At 38.6% G+C, this 17,949-nt stretch overlaps 1 protein-coding gene across 1 annotated transcript; it reads right to left on the bottom strand.

The window, feature by feature from the left end:
• Positions 1-1,411: 1,411 nt before the first annotated feature.
• LOC141784387 (equilibrative nucleobase transporter 1-like) lies at positions 1,412-14,050 on the bottom strand. Its single transcript, XM_074662217.1, has 13 exons — positions 13,861-14,050; positions 9,876-9,914; positions 9,599-9,734; positions 5,445-5,491; positions 5,254-5,330; positions 5,049-5,141; positions 4,826-4,965; positions 4,605-4,693; positions 4,300-4,443; positions 2,245-2,352; positions 1,911-2,097; positions 1,651-1,774; positions 1,412-1,546 (listed from the first exon to the last, which is right to left on the bottom strand). Exons 1-13 carry the CDS (start codon positions 14,048-14,050, stop codon positions 1,412-1,414), a joined length of 1,509 nt encoding a protein of 502 aa, XP_074518318.1.
• Between the last annotated feature and the right edge of the window lie 3,899 nt (positions 14,051-17,949).

The raw sequence follows: 17,949 nt of genomic DNA, 5'->3' as shown, positions 1-17,949 counted from the left end.
ACAAATCACTTACAAACTAATTTTAACTGCAAGTGTTAAAAGTTAAAAAGTAAGCAAAAAGAAATGTGTGCTTAGTTTGTTTCTCTGGTGAAGTTTTGACTCAGTTCACCTTTGAACAAGAAAATGATCTGGACTACTGTCAGTGTTCATTAATCAAATAAGGTCCACTAATTGAACCATTTCCAAGAGCAAATGACACCCCGTCTATTAACATCTATTAACCGCTCCATCCATTCATCACAACATCCATCCATCCATCTATTCATTCTTCCATCCATCCATCCATTCATCACAACATCCATCCATCCATCTATTCATTCTTCCATCCATCCATCCATCCATCCATCCATCCATCCATCCATTCATCACAATGTCCATCCATCCATCTATTTATCCATCCATCCATCCATCCATCTATTTATCCATCCATCTATTTATCCATCCATCCATCCATCCATCCATCCATCCATTCATCCATCCATCCTTCTATCAACCATTCATCTACCCCCACCCATCCATCTATCAATCCATCCATCCATCTTTGATCCAACCATTCATCCATCCATCCATCCATCTATCCATCCATCCATCATTACTGTATCTTGTCATCCTTCCATCCATCACTCCCCACCCACCCATCCATCCATCCATCCATCCAACCAGCTACCCCCACCCATCCATCCATCAATCCATCCATCAATCCATTGATTCATTCATTCATCCATCGATCGATCGGTCCATCCATCCACCCATTCATCCATCCTTCCATCCATCCCTTATTACTGTATCTATCGATCAGTCGATCGATCGATCGATCGAGTGATCCATCCATCCATCCATCCATCCATCCATCCATCCATCCATCCATCCATACCCACCCACCCATCCATCTATCCATCCATCCATCCATCCATCCATCCATCCATCCATCCATCCATCCATCCATCCATCCATCCATCCATCATTACTGTATCTAATATCCATCCATCCATCCATCCATCCATCATTACTGTATCTATCCATCCATCCATCCATCCATCCATACATACATACATACATACATACATACATACATACATACATACATACATACATACATACATACATACATACATACATACATCCAAGTGCAGTAAATCATTAAAGAGCTTAGATCTTTTTAATTTACACAGTTTTAATGGAGACTTGCTTTTCCTCTTTTTCTTTTGTTACTCAGATTGTGATAAATAGAATAGAATAGAATAGAATAGAATAGAATAGAAAATACCTAATCTATCTCCGAGGGGAAATTTAGGAAATGAGTTATGAATAAAAATCTTTGAACTGTTTGAGGCACATATACAGACATACATGCAAATATGAGCAAGTCACATTACTAAGAAAATAAAAACAGTTTGAATTTTCAGCCACACTACAAAACACTTGTTGCTTTAACAGTCTTTTGGGTCTTCTCTGGTCTTTGTTTGGCCAGCTTCCTGCAGTACAGTTTGACATGGATTGGGTGTATAAAGGCAAAAAGAGACAGAAAAGTAACACCTATATTTACCTGAAAAAAAAAAAGATACAGAGAATTAATCCCAACTAACTGCTTTTAAAGCCAAGTCCTGAGGCGAAGCCAAAGTTCATTTCATACAACATCTGAACACTTACATAAAGTGGATTGCCGTGGAGCTGGTGCTGGACGAGGTGCAAGATAGGGACCTGGAAAAGCAGTCCAACAGCTGATAATGACATAGCAATCCCTGACATCTTCCCAAAATGAGACATTGGGAACCTGGAGGGATGGACAGGTGATTGAAGGGGGGATGTAAGAAGAGATGAAAACGAAATGAGGGGAGAGAACTTGTGTCGACAGAATTTGCTGGTTTAAGCCTGAATTTGATGGGATTAGGACAGGAATATAAACGTACGCCATACTGATGAAGGCTTGATGGCTTCCATAAAAGAAGGAGCTGTTGATGACCTGCAGGATGAAGGTGAAGTACTGCAGATGGAGGACAGGACAGGTGAAGCACACACAGAGGAGGAAACACTGCAGGGCAGTGAGGAAGAGGGAGAGGCAGGAGGAATGCAAATCTGCCTCCCGTCGGGTTTCTCCTAAAAAACAGAAGATGATGGTTAACCACTATCAAAACTGACCTTCATTTCATTTTATTGTATCTGAGTTAGTGTTCAAGATCTGTGTCATGATTTTAATGTTTCTTAAACGAAAAGATCACAGTGGGATAAAAGAATAAAACCAACCCAAAGCGAGGGGCTTTTTCCTGTTTCTGTCCATGATGAGCCCATTCACGGGCGCGAAGAGGACACTGCACAGCTGGGTGAGGGCGAACGCATTGGTGTAGTGGCTCACTGGAGAAGAGGGATTTTAAGAGAGGTAGTCAGAAGAGGTGATTTAGATAACAAAGCCCCACATTTGTTCTATTTGTAGACATTTCATTATCAGCAGATGCCAACAAAATGGACATGACAACTTTTTCTTTTTTGGCCAGTTTACAACCTTAAAAACAAATATGTACACACTAGGCTCCCTTCTGCCGCTTCATGTTTTGAGAACTTGTTTAAAGTTGAACCCAAAAAAGCAGGGAAATGATAACATCTTATATTTGGGCAAGGGTTTCATCCCCACTGCCAATTATTTTTCTTAGTTTAGAAATCATGCTCAATAAACTCGGTGTAACAAGGACACCTCAAACTGCTGCTGTCTTTCTCCACTGCTCCATGAAAAGTGTGCTGACACACTGAATGTGTGTTCAGGGTGTACCAGCTGTCTTTTGGGACCTGCCACATCCAGGACATTACCTGTTTGAACTGCCGCCCCGGGGCAGGAGAAACCAGGACAACCAACAAAATGGGATAAAAAAAATGTAATAAAACCCAAAATAGAACAGTTTGTAACATTTCTGGAAAAAGGTTATTACACTTTGAGTTGTTCTTACATTTTGGCTCAAACCAGCCTTAATTACAAATTTTTTGAAGCACGTTAGCCAAGCCAGTGTACACTACACTAATTTTTTACTTTATTATGAAAACTATAACACTCTTTTTAAGATGTTAGTTTAGTTTTCAGAGACTGGGTTGAAAACAGGCAAAAAATAAGTGGTTTTGGATTCTCAGCCAACTTTTTTTATTTTTTTAATCTAAAATAATAATAATAATAATAATTGAAGTGGTTGATTGTCAAAACAAAAAGGAAGAGAAACTAAAAGGATAAATTTGGGGAATTACTTTAACAAACAGCCATGATGCACCTCTCCAGTTGGGTTGTATGCAAGTAAAAAAAAAAAAAAGGCTCCACTCAGAAATCCAATTTGCCTTTTTTACTGAGAACAAACTTTTTACAAAAATTTCATCACGTTTCACCGACCTGGTAAAAACCTGTATCTCCTTCCAGGTGCATAACCCCTATGACCCACCCCCTACCAATATAGGTTTCCTGGGAGGTCACTGCCTGGCACCGTGCTCATTGCCCCCTGGTGTTTACAATGAATCTAATGAAATAGCTCCATCAATAATAATAATAATAATAATAATAATAATAATAATAATAACAACAATAATAATAATAATAATAATAATAATAATAATAATAATAATAATTATTATTATTATTATTATTATTATTATAAACATTATTATTATTATTATTATTATTATTATTATTATTATTATTATTATTATTATTATTATTATAAATATTATTATTATTATTATTATTATTATTATTATTATTATTATTATTATTATAAATATTATTTTTGTTGTTGTTGTTATACACTAGATGGCAAAGCCACTGCAGCTTAAGCATGGTGCAAATTTTTAACACTGACCACATGAGTTGCCCTGCTACAATCAACAGTGAGTCCCACACAGAAAGAACAATTCCTTCTGTTTATTCAACTGATTCTGAGGAGGGGTACTGTCCCCTTTAAGGCTCTTTGGTCCTCCTTGCAAACCCTTTAGAACCTGTGCATGATTTACAGCTAAAGCTAATCCCTGTTTTTTTTCTCAATGGTGTTTTAGAAAACCATCATTCTGGCATCTGTCTGGAACTCTTTGCTTTATCTGACGTCTCTGCCCCACAAACCCCCTCCCTTCTGATTGGCCAGTTTTTAGAGGCTTATGATACATGACCTTAGAGATCTCATGAAGATCTTGCGCTATTTTTGGAACAGATTGTTTTGATCAGTTTACAGATTCAGGTTTGAAAATCAGCACGTTTAGTTTGATCATTCAGCATTACTACTTAATATGTGTTTAGTAAATAAGGGAAAGCGGAAAACCCCTCTTTGACCTTACCAACAGTTTGGTCATTATTGGCCAGCCTAGAGAGCATGGAGTTGACGTTGGATAAGAAGATGAACTGACAAAAGAGGATTATGACCACCCACACCAGGTGCCACAGGAAGAGCCAGGATATGACACAGCTCCGGAAAGTAGCCACTGTATGAATTCAATAAAAAGAGAAACAAACAAAGACTTTAGAAATGAGACCGCCAGTTTCTAAATAATAGCTCTTCAGGTCTGTGTGATAGAGTGAGAAATCTATCAGGAGCTTTAGATCTAGTTAGTTCGTAGTGGGTCAGAAAAAGGTGAGTTACCACCTTCTTCTGTATCTTTTCTATCTTCCTTCTGGTCAGTTACATTCTTCTTCATGTTATTGTCCTCTTCTCTTCCTCTGGAGCATCTTACCCTGAGACAGATTAGCAAGTGAGGTGAGGAGCATTTAACTGCTCCAGGGACAAGAAAACACGCAAATGTAACAATTTATCTCTGACTTATCAAAGCTGATGTCACACTTATCGAGTAGGCAATTAGTTCTTACCCGTATGTGTAAGTGTCAGGCAGAGGGTAGGGAATATGTCCTCTGGGCATGAGGAGGACGGTGCGTAAAAGAGGGATGATGGTACACGAGGTGAGGAAGAAAAAAGACCAATACAGAGACACTCCTCTTTCATGCAGCACCTGTTTATAAAAAAACAGAAGAAGAAAGCGTTCATTTTCATTCAGGAACTTTTAGAGCTATAAGGTTTATTTTAAGTGTTTACCTTCACGATGAGAAATACTACGGCAGAGGAGTCAAAGGCTCCATTGTAGACGGTAATGATGGTGGAGCGGTAGAAATGAAACAGGTTCCCCACCTTAACAGAAAATCATTTCTAATAATCCTTCATAAAATGCAATTTTCTTTATGCTTGCTAACTTTTTTAATGTACTCACACATGCTGTGTGTATAGTGGTGGATAAAAATACCTGAACATTTGTGGTGTGGAGGATCATACCAGAAATCATGATACATGTCATGGCGGGGTAGAGGAACAGAGCTGTCTCTGTGGGACACAAAGAGAGCGGGTAAGAGGAGAGACAGAGAGGACACCCATCACAGTCTACTCATGTTTTTCATGCTTTGGTGTCTTTTGTGTCAAACTGACAGAGCCACACACCTTCACTCAGCAGCGTGATAAGCAATGTTCCAGTGGTGTACAACAATCTACAGGAAGACAAAACAAACAAACTGTTTGATTCACATTTTTACCTTCATGAATGAAAATCAAATCTTTACTCAAGTTTTACTTTGAAATGACAAACAGTTAGCCAACTTTTTAGCTTTGAGATGCTGTAAGGGCTATCTGTGTTTTTTTTCCCTAGGTTAAAGACTTAGGTTGTGTCCAAAATCATTCACCCATTCCCCACTCACTACTCACTATATAGTGAATGAGATGTAGTGGACTATATAGTCCACTCAACCAGCTGAATTAAAACAACATTTCGGACACTACACTCAAAAAAAGGAACATTGGTGTTTGTTCAATCAGCATAAATAAAACACGTAGCTTCTACTAGATTATTTCATGTTCAGTGGTTAAACATGATTAAAACATGTCGTTTCAGCATGATGTGCAAAATTGTTAAAACAACAAGATCACTTTATGTTAACTCAACCTAATTGGTTTAAGTAGGAATCCCATCTGCAACACCTCTCCAGAGCAGGAGGTGGCAGTAATGTGCAATAGGCCCTATTCATCAGAGAGTAGAGCCAGAGGATAACCTGCACTGTAAAAAGGGAATCTTCAATCGGTTGAAGTGATGTAATTTTTTTAATCAATCCAACTCAATATTTAAGTTAAGGTTTCCAATGTATTTTTGTGGATCATATCAACTCAAAATTCTGTATTGCTACAACTAATAAAAAGAAGTAGTTGGACCAACTTAAATTATTTAACATGGGTTTAGTTGTGATCTCAGGAAATTTGAGTAAAATCTACCATGTGTATTTGAGTTACAACAACAAATGTTATTAATTTGAAATAACTAAAAGATAACATGTATTAAGATTAAATAAATTATCTAGATCTAGATAAAGATATTGCGTGCAACTGCTAAAATTAATAAAATTGGGTTAATTGAACAAAACACTTTTTTCAGTGAACTAATAAAAAGAAGTAGTTGGACCAACTTAAATCAATTGCTTCAATCGGTAACACCTAAATTAATTAAGTTCTTTGAAATGAAATTAACAAGTTCAATTAACACAACGTAATAAGTCAAATAAATTAAATATTTTTATTCTTCTCAAATCAATATTTTGCATTAATCCAACTTAAAATGTTAAGTTGTTTCAATTCAATAATCTGCAAAACCCAAAAGGAAAAACCATGGGTGAGGAGAGAACACTGTGGATATGAGACTCTGATGCACATTAAGATACCACATGGGGACAGTGTGTCTGTGATCCATTGCATGGACCAGCTGCCTGTCTGTGGTCAACTGCGCTGGTTGTCTGACTGTCTGGCTGTCTGTGCTCCACAGCATAGGCTGCTTGTCCTGGCTGCTTGGCCATCTGTTCTCCACGACAGTGAGGGCTCCAATTAAAATACTCTCTCAGTAATGGTAATTTGACTATAACTGAAGACAAAACCCAGTTTGTCCTTTCTGATCATAATTTTAGCCCATCAACACATCTCATTTATTGACATATAAAATATTAAACATGCTTAAAGGTGCACAGTCCATGCCACAGGGCACAGATAGCAAGTCCATGCCATGTAGAACACAGAAAGCCAGTGCCCTTGGCCGGATAACATCGTAATGTACAGCTGGGTCTAATATCCACTGCACTCCCTCCTCACTCACGGTTTGGAATGAGTCAAATCAATAATTCAATACAATTTAGTTTGATGAACATGGGTTTAGTTGTGATCTCTTAAGAAATTTGAGTAAAATCTACCATGTGTATTTGAGTTACAACAACAAATGTTATTAATTTGAAATAACTTAAAGATAACATGTACATTAAGAGTAAATAAATTATCTAGATCTAGATAAAGATATTGCGTGCAACTGCTAAAATTAATAAAATTGGGTTAATTCAACAAAACATTTTTTTTCAGTTTACTGACTCACTCGCCAGTTGCTGACAGTGACTTTATTATTCTCACGTCGCTCACAGACGGCTGGGGATTTACAGTTGTAATTTTTCTCAAACGCTGTAAAACTGAATTTATTTCAGTGATAACTAATATTATACTTAGCTTATTTTCCACAACAGCCAAATATAATAGAAACATTTATTATGTGTATTTTTTTTTTTACAAAAAAAAACAAATAAAACATTTTAATTGAGCTGTATTTGAGAATAAAAAAGTCCAGTGAATGCATCACCTACGATTACCGGTTAAGCAGCTAACGTCCATGTTGTTTGTTTTTCTGCTCAAAGTTGTAAGAGGCTCGTCCGAAAGTTAAACAGAGAGCTCAGTGTTATTCTATGACAGTTTTTAATGATGTTTCATGTTATCAGTAATCATTAATCATGTAATCAGCCATTTCTTCTGTTTGAACCGCAATGCATGATGGGATATAGTGCTCCCATCGCTAATATACTACATTTCAAAATGCATTGTGGGATACATTGAGTAGACTATGTATTTTATCCTATTTTATTTTACCTTTATTTAACCAGATAAAACCCATTGAAATCAGGATCTCATTTACAGGGGTAACCTGGCCAAGAGGTCAGCAGCCCACGTCACAATTATACAAGTTCATGTTAAAAGTTGAAGGCAATATATAGCAAATCACAACAATAAATAAGGCAGGGCTCTAACTAAATAAGTTGAAGGAAACAGTAACAATTTAAATATAAATAACAAAGGATTCAAAAACTTCACAGTGAAAGTGCTGTAGTTTGAAGAACAACAGATTAAAAACACAAGCATTGCTCATAGGATTCTCGCTGCCTTGTGAGTAAAATAGAACGAAAAGTTGTAAATGACAACAGTTTATATAGTGGATGACCACGCTCACTTAGGTTTCGGACAGCACTACAAAATGGCGTTTTCACTACATAGTGAATAGGGAGTGATGTCGGACACAGCCTTAAGCTGCATTTCCACCAAGCAGTCCGGGTCGGTTCAGTACGGTTTGGCACGGTTTGGTACAGTTAAGCCTGATCTCGTTTGTGTTTCCACAGCAAACTGTGCCCTCTCGTGGTAGGTGGCGTGTAAGCGGGATGCCAAAAGCCGCAGCTGTAAGCGTGAAGCTGTAGCAGCACAACACTATTTACTATTGAATCAAACAAAGAAGAAAAACGCGACACAGTAAACAAAGAGCAAAGATGGAAGACATGCAGAATTTCATCTTCTCTGTGATTGGCATGTAGCTCTTTAATACAAAGAACAATCAAGCTTTGTTTCAGAGAAGTCTGTGTGCCGCCAGGGGTAAGTAACGATTCTTTTGACCAATCATTGGTCTGCAGTGATCCTTCCAAGAGCAGATCTGTTCAGTCTGGCACCCATACGGAAGGGTCCCAAAAACTGGGATGGCTCGTCTTGGCATAAGTCTGTGAAAACGCCACAAAATGTGCGCCACACCGAGACGAACCGAACTGGTCTGCTTGGTGGAAACATGGCTTTAGTTTCCCATAAGCAAAGCAACTTTTCCCAGGATGCAAAGCGACATGGTAATGTGTTTATTCATAGTCATTTAACTTTATTCTCTAAAATACTTATGACAAAAATCAAACTTAGTTTTTAGTTTTAGTGTAGTGTCTAGAAGATAAGCAGACTATCTGTTTAGTGTTCCTCACAGCCAGGCGCACGGCATAAAAGCATTTAATCCTCTTCTGCAGCTGAAAACATATTAACTCAGGCTTCCATATCTCATGTATTAGAGGGTAAAGCCTTTAGCTAGAAATTAGCCTGTTAACCCACAGTGACCAAATCCATCATATCGTGTTGCTTGACACATTATCAACACAATTTCCAGATTTGCTGATTTTAACAGTTGACTGATGCCAAAAGTTCTGACATTTAAAAGATTTACTCAAAACCTTGGTTTCTCTGACTTGGGATTCTGATCTCTCTGATCTACTTGCTTTGAGGGGCCAATGTGGTAAGTTCTACAGCCAGACCACTGGAACATATGCATGCATTTCTCTATCATATGTTTATGTTGTCAGTTTGAAGAATGATGGTGGTGTGCTGGTGGAGACTGGCTCTGCAGTCTTAGAGGCGACTGGCATACAGCTAAGCTACTTTGTGAGCTTGTTTGTGATCTGACCTGTTGAGAGGACATAAAAACAGACTTTATCTGTACTCACATTGAGATTAGCCTTGTTGCTGTTGTTCCAAAGCGATCAAATACATATCCAACAGGGAAGCGTATGACTGTGTTGCTGATTAGAGCGACACACATGACGAGAGAAAACTGCTCATCCTGACCGGTGCAATCCCTGGCTGAGGAAGACAGATGCATGAGATACATGAGTTAGTGGAAATGTGTGTATTGGTTGAGTTTTGTCTCCTCCATGTCTTCTGTGTATCAGACGGAACCAGATTTACAACACTAACATAAAACCAAAATGATATATCACATACTGTATGTCCTGCTGTGATTTCCACTCTGCATGACGGTACCTGGCCCAAAACAAGAAAAATGAGTTCAGAGATGTTGAAAACATTTTTTGTAGCCCTTCCTTCACAAGTGAGAAATAGTCAACAAGTTTCCTGGTACATGTGAGACTAGATGCAGCTGTGTAATCGAAGTGCTTTTATTGGAATAAAGGGGGACATCAAATGCTGGAACCACTTCATCTCTCTTCACCTCTTTGGTGGATGAAAGGGATAGTTCGGGTTTTTTGACATGAACCTGTATGGCATCCTCATCTATAGTTATGTACATCAGCGCTGTCTTACCCCTGTCAGCGTCCTGTGACCCAAGATCTGGTGCGGTTTTGGTCCAGACGAAAGTAGTCCAGCAACATGCCGACAGAGGTGGAGTGCTACTGCTGCCATGAATGGAACCTCATCATGCCACAGATGCAAGACCTTTCAATTGATGAGGAGGTCAGCGTTGCAGCTTCTGTCTGCATCACAAACAATAATGACTTCTCTGCACTACTGAATGAGGGTGTCTTACAGACCTTTTTCCACGTACCTAGGTACGTGAAAAAAGCAGTAGCACTCCTCCTCTGTCTGCATGACTTCATACTTCTGACAAGTGCACTACCATTAGTCTGTCACTCTCTCTTTCCCGGCTCCAGCTGTGGCTCCAGGAGCAACATGACTGTGCCTTGTCTCTCTCCACCCGTTCTAACTCCATCTGATGAATATCATCATCAGTATATTCGGGTTTATAAAGATATCTCTTTGGCTCTGTGCTAAATGTAATGTCATCTTCATCAGGGTCGTAGTCAGACACGTTATTGTTAACTTTTTTAAGTTAACGATAACATGACCAGATCTCGGGTCACAGGATGCTGACAGGGGTAAGACAGCGCTGATGTACATAACTATAGATGAGGATGCCATACAGGTTCATGTCAGAAAACCCAAACTATCCCTTTAATCGCAAAGAAACACCTGAAACTGCATGATCCATTTCAGGGAACTTTGAGATTAAGCAATAAAAAAAAGACAGTTTAAAAAAGGTTCTGAAATGAATCATGTTCTAAATTATTTTCATTTTCTGTTAAGGTCAGAAACAAAACCAAAGAATGTCTTGAAACGTCTCACTAAACTACATTTGAACACACACACACACACACACACACACACACACAAACATTTATATATATATATATATATATATATATATATATATATATATATATATATATATATATATATATATATATGTATTAGTGGTGGGACTTGATTAAAAAATTAATCAAATTAATTATGCCATTTGTAATTAATTAATCGTAATTAATCACATTTTAATTACATCAATATTCAATATCAGAAGCAACACTTTTCAATTCAAACAGATTTTGGTAGAAGACTAAATCATTGAATATTCTCATACGCAAGGTTAAACAACAAAATCCTGTTTATTTTGTTCAGAAGATGTTTTTTCGAGGACACTACTTTCAAGTACATTCATCAGCCGTAATGTGGTATATTGTGCTGTCAGGAGATTAAAAAATAATCTTATTAATTACAGGATTTGTAATTAATTGATTTAATTAATCACATTTTAATATTATATCTGTTTAAGGTCCCCACATACAGAATTTGAATTCTCAGGCATTACAAAATCATAGTGCATGACTAATGAGTGAATGAATGTATAAGAATGAATACACGAATAAGAGAAGATTTGTAAATCCTTTTTTTTTTCAACTGGACAATATTAATTAAAATGTCCGTGTTCCCTGCCATTGACATTCGATTACTGTTTACTGCGTCTATAGAAGTAAATTGTATTTTTCAGCGGTGGGAGGCGGAGTCTGGTGGAGCTTGTCAATCAAAATCCTGCTCGTAAACTACTGTGGGTGACAGCGGTGTGCTCTTTAGACGAGAGCTCAGCATGGATATGAGGAGAAATGTGAGATGACAGAGACACAGAGAGACGCTGCGAGTCAGAAAAGTTCAGGCAGCTCACGCTTGCTGTAGCTCAGAGAGAAAGAGCGGCATCATCGTGAGAAAAGACGACAGAGATCTCTGTCGTCTTTTCTCACGATGTGGAACGTTGGGAGAACTAAACATCCAACCAACACAAAACACAAACAACACAGAACGTAACGCAAACTTTCCATGGGAACGTATGGGCAACCGAAAATCAAACCCAAAGACACCCTTCCGGGAACATCAGAGCTTTTGTTCCTACAACATTCTGGGAACGAAAAATTGTTGGTAGGGGATCATGGAGAGGAGCAAAGGATGGCGTGCACGAGATGAACGCGATCAAAAAAGTTTGATTTGAGACATACAGGAAGAGAGTCCACTCTTCTTAGGTAACTTTGGTGTTTACATGGTCAGAGAAAACAAGATTATTTGGGTCTTAAAAGATCGTTCAAGATGCGCTGAAAATGGCCGGTAGCTAATGAGTTAATCTTGCATTGATTTTTATGACGCCTTAATGTGCGGTGTAATTAATTAATCTCATTAACGCGTTAAAGTCCCAGCCCTAATATATATATATATATATATATATATATATATATATATATATATATATATATATATATATATACACACACACACACACACACACACACACACACACACACACACACACAACATACATACATACAAAAATGGGGCAGTAAAGGTAGGTACAGGCTCATAAATAATCAAAATGCAGGGTTAGAAAAAGTCTTAAAATCATCAAGAAAAACACTCCTGATGAAATCCATATCCCGATACTGCCATAAAAAAAAATCCTGGCACATTTCCTCCCATCACCCCCTAATTTGTCTTGGTCAGAAGCAGAGCTCGCCGATGTTTACACAGCAGGTGACACTGCAGAAAACTGACCACTGATTATCTGGAATCAAGAGACAAATGAGGGACAGGTGACGTTAGATTTCATGAGTCTGAATCAATGGCACAAGTAACTGGATGTTTGACAACACTTCTAGACTGAGGGCGCGGTCACACAGGCCATCCTAACTGTGCTGTGCGATTGCCCCCCGCAGCGCTATTCCCCAGCCGGAGAGTACAGCCAGCGCTCACACTACTTTAGAGGGTATTTCACACGCGCATGGCCCACTTACGTCATCGTGAGCGTCTATCGGAATGAAGCGTGATCTCATCAGAGTCAGCACAATGAGACACAGAGAGCACTGTTACAACTTTTGGGACTTTTTGATTTGTAGTAAGTCGTTTTGGCCCGACACAGCCCTCTAACACCCCTGCTACTGTTTAAAATGATTGTGGAGAGATACGCTCGCGGTGATCATACGTCACTGATCACACGCGCTGTCCGCGTGCTTGTGCTCGTGCATGAAGTAAACTGTGCCCAAGCCCAAGAAGCGTGCCAAAGAGAAGTGAATTGTGCTCAAGCACAGCACAGTTGCGGTCACACTGGCCTTTCTAAACGTGCTTTAGGGCTGAAGCCTGCTTAAGCACTGCACGGTTTGCCAGTGTGACCGCGTCCTGAGTATTACAGAAATCAAATCAAATAAAGTATTTACATTCGACTCTCACTATTATCAAATATGCCAATATGTTTCACTAATGCTTGGTCATTTTTACAAAACACATTATGACCCTTTTTGAAAGAGTTTGGACCTCACCGTCATGTGTTCTTTAATATATGGATGTATTCTTCATGATGTCACCCATTGGCTCCTAATACAGAGTTCTGAAGCCCACCGTTGAAGCATGGTGCTATTAGTGTTTCCACAGCTGGCCTCAAGCTGATCTGCAGTTTATTGTACTTTTGCATAGATTTGGAAAACACACATCTAATCCTCTTAAACGAAAGATTTAGCCTTATGTTTGTTATTGATGTCATTGTGGGGTAGTAGATTACAATCAACTTGTTATTCCAGGCGTAAAGCAATGGAGTATACAAATACACATTTCTGTGTGCATATCTCTCCACATCCAACATATCAGCCCTCATTTACTTTACCTGTTTGCACCACATAGTCATTACCGCTGGTTGAGTTGACACAGTATGCAGCAAAGTATCCATCAGCTTTAAGGACAAATACCAGAGAAGCCCAGCCGTAGGCCACCCCTGAGAAAAACAAGCTCTCCACAAGTCCTGACAGCAGGGTCAAAAAGTAGTGCGGTTTGGGTCTTCCTCGGAATACAAACATGGTGTCAAATGCCTCCGCTCAAGCAGCCAAGTGAGGTTGAGAGAGTATCATTGCCTGCAAGCCCGACAGCACAGGAACCCAAAGGCTATAGGACAAGAGCAAACAGATGTTACACATTTAAACATGACTGGCGCCAGACCACACCCACTGACTGGTATTCACTCCGTAAAAATTGTCTTTTACAACACAGGTGAAACCAGTTCATAATTATACCAGAATGCAGAAAAACTCGGTCTTTGTCCTGATCTTTATCTCTCTCTCTGTCTCTCACAGACCCAGACACACAGACACACACACACACACACACACACACACACACACACACACACACACACACACACACACACACACACACACACACACACACACACACACAAAGACACACATTACAGAGTGCTGTATTCTTATTACTTCCCTGTCTCCTAATCTTTAAAGACTTACCTTTCCACTGCTAGTCACCAAAAGACATGGTCTATCCCATTTTTTTGGCAAACCCTTTGCTTCCTCATATACTGTCCAAGTGGGTGGGACTCTTAGATAGTTATACAGCTTTATGGCCAGGGTTATTCGAGGCCGCTAAGTTATGATAATGACTTATGAACTGTCATGGGCAACAAAACAGATCAGACAACATGTGACGCAGCTACAGAGACAGCAGAATCAATTTTTCGTTCAGGCGTGGTGACCTCAACACCTGTTACATAAAGCTTCCTGTCCTGCTGCTCCAGTGAGCTGAGGCTGGAATGAAATGCACTGTAAAAAGGGAATCTTCAATCATTTGGAGTGATGTAATTCTTTTGAATCAATCCAGCTCAATATTTTTTAAGTTAAGGTTTACAATGTATTTTTGTGCATCATATCAACTTGAAATTCTGTGTCGCTACAACTAAAAAAAGAAGTAGTAGGACTAACTTAAATTAATGGCTTCAATTGCTCACACCTTAATAAATTAAGTTCTTTGAAATGAAGTTAATGAGTTAATTTAACACAACTTAATAGGTCAAATGAACTAAATATTTTATTTCTTCTTTTCAAATCAACATTTTACATCAATCCAACTGAAATTTTTTGGTTGTTCCAACTCAATAATCTGCAAAACCCAAATAGAAAAAACCATGGATGAGTAGGGAATGCTGTGGATATGAGACCCTGCTGCACATTAAACTACCTAGTGGGGCCAGTGTGTCAGTGCTGCATGGCATGGACCAGCTGGCTGTCTGAGGTCCTCTGCACTAGCTGGCTGTGTTCCACGGCATAGGCTGCTTGTCCTGGCTACGCCCCACGACAGAGAGGGCTCTAATTAAAATACTATCTCAGTAATGGTAATTTGAATATAACTGAAGACAAAACCCAGTTTGTCATTTCTGATCATAATTTTAGCCCACCAACAAATCTCATTTATTAACATATAAAACATTAAACACACTTAAAGGTACACAGTCCATGCCACAGGGCACAGACAGCAGGTCCATGCCATGTGGAGCACAGAAAGCCTGTGCTCTTGGCAGGTTAACAGCTTAATGTAGGGTCTAATATCCACTGCATTCCCTCCTCACTCGCGGTTTGAAATAAGTCAATACAATAGGCTGTAAAGTAAACTTTACAAGTAGACATAAAGTAAACTCAACTCAAGACTATTAGTTATATTTACTAACCTTTTTAGTGCAATTGTTTTCTAGATTCTTTTGATTAAGCTCAACTTGTCACATTTTTACAGTGTAAGTATAAAAACACTTTGTCAGATTTTACTTTGAGGTTTTACAAATTGAGTTGAAACAACTGAAAACCTTGACTTCGATTGATGAAAATGTTGATTTGAAAACAATTACATTTTTATGTTCATTTGACTTAATCAATTGTGTTAATTGAACTTATTAACTTCATTTCAAATAATTTATTTAGGTGTGACCAATTGAAACATGATTTAAGTAGGACCAACTGTTTTCTTTCTTCAGTGTGCTGAAGTATTATTTAGCCATAAGAACACATTGCAGGACCATTCCCATTTAAATTTTGCCATAGTTCATATGAAAATTCACACTGCCGCTTTGAGGAAGTACAAAAATAAATGCTCAATAAAGCACAACCACAGCAAAAATAATGATAACATTAATGATTTTAATAAAAGTAACAACACTAACTAGCTAACTTTGACAGTAAGCAGTGCCGCTAGCCACCTGTAGGAGTCAGTACTGACAGTTTGTGGCTGGTTTCTGTATTGATTCATGGATAGATTTTGATTTTGGTGCTTCCAACCCACACCCCTTCATAACGATGAAGGTAATAATTTTATAATTATGATATTGATATTATGATGAGCATTTGAAATTAAAAGTTTTAATGTTTGAAAAATATTTACAACAAGAAATTATTACACAGAGTGCTCGAGATGACTTAAAGAACTGACGTTGAAAATTTTCACCATGTTTTTGTGACATCTTGGAGCTAAATGTGGAGACATGTTGCTGTGATTCTTAGTGCATGCAGCATTACAAATAGCGTGTCATAAATATTAGCCTTTGACATGCAATTATTGACTTGTTATGGGTCTCGTTTACATGTTTAAAAATGGTTCACAGCTTCACTGCTGTGCGTTCAGTGAAGCTGAGAGCTGAGCGATGAGTCATTCAGTTATGATTTTTGAAATAAAAGTCTTTCTGTCATATTTTCAGTGCACCCAGTGGATCTTTATGTACTACAGAAACAAGGTCCCTGTTGCAAGAGAACCATGTTGTAGTAGTGACATGTTTCATCCTCAAAAAACTGACTTGCAAAACCAACCACGTAGAAACACTGTACAATTTTTTTAATACACAAACACCTACACTAACCATCCATAACCTCACAGTCACCTGCTTGATACTGTTTATTTAAGGGGCTACACAGCCTAACACAACAATCTGTGACACACTGTGTACTCTGACACCTCTGTATCAGACCAAGCATTAATTTTTCAGCAGTCAGAGCTCAAGTAGCTCTTCTATTGGATTGGACCATACAGGCCGGGCTTTAATCCTCACACACATCAGGGTGCCTTGGGCACTCGTGCCCCTAACACAGGGCTGACTGGTTTTCTTTCCTTTGACCTCTCATACCAAAGTACAATTTATTACACTGAAAAAAGAAAACACTTGGACCAACTTAAATTATTGCTTCAATTGGTAACATCTAAATGAATTAAGTTATTTGAAATGAAGTTAATAAGTTAAATCAACACAATTGATTAAGTCAAATGAACTTAAGAATTTGATTATTCTCAAATCAACATTTTGCATCAGACCAACTTAAGGTTTTAAGTTGTTCCAACTCAATAATTTGCAAAACCTCAAAGTAAAATCTGACGAGGTGTTTTTATGCTTACACTCTAAAAATGTGACAAGTTGAGCTGACTTAAAAGAATCTAGGAAAACAATTGCACTAAAAAAGTAAGTAAATCTGACCAATAGTCTTAAGTTGAGTTTGCTTTATGCCTACTTGTAAAGTTTACTTTACGGCCTATTGAATTGACTCATTTCAAACCGTGAGTGAGGAGGGAATGCAGTGGATATTAGACCCCGCTGTACATGAAGATGATAACCTGCCAAGAGCACAGGCTTTCTGTGCTCCACATGGCATGGACCTGCTGTCTGTGCCCTGTGGCATGGACTGTGTACCTTTAATAATAAATGAGATGTGATGATGGGCTAAAATTATGATCAGAAATGACAAACTGGGTTTTGTCTTCAGTTATATTCAAATTACCTTTAGGCCAGGCAGCCAAGACAAGCAGCCTATGCCATGGAGCACAGCCAGGCAGTCTATGCTGTTGAGCGCAGGCAGACAGCCAGCCAGCCAGCCAGCACAGTGGCCCATAGACAGCTAGCTGGTCTATGCCATGGAGCACAGACACACTGTCCCTG

The sequence above is a fragment of the Halichoeres trimaculatus genome, unplaced genomic scaffold (assembly GCF_033239565.1).
Source record: "Halichoeres trimaculatus isolate MK-OKI-2021-1 unplaced genomic scaffold, fHalTri1.1 fHalTri1_scaffold_2, whole genome shotgun sequence".
Taxonomy (NCBI): domain Eukaryota; kingdom Metazoa; phylum Chordata; class Actinopteri; order Labriformes; family Labridae; genus Halichoeres; species Halichoeres trimaculatus.
Note: the sequence above shows the minus strand (reverse complement) of the source record. Positions and strands in the feature narration are given on the sequence as shown.

Bases quoted from the DNA above. Each gene is read 5' to 3' on its own strand.
- LOC141784387 (XM_074662217.1), bottom strand. From the start codon at position 14,050: ATGTTTGTATTCCGAGGAAGACCCAAACCGCACTACTTTTTGACCCTG. The intron at 5,492-9,598 runs GTGAGTACAGAT...GTCTTCCTGTAG, and splicing joins GCAACAAGGCTAATCTCAAT to ATTGTTGTACACCACTGGAA. The intron at 1,775-1,910 runs GTACGTTTATAT...CCATCCCTCCAG, and splicing joins CAAGCCTTCATCAGTATGGC to GTTCCCAATGTCTCATTTTG.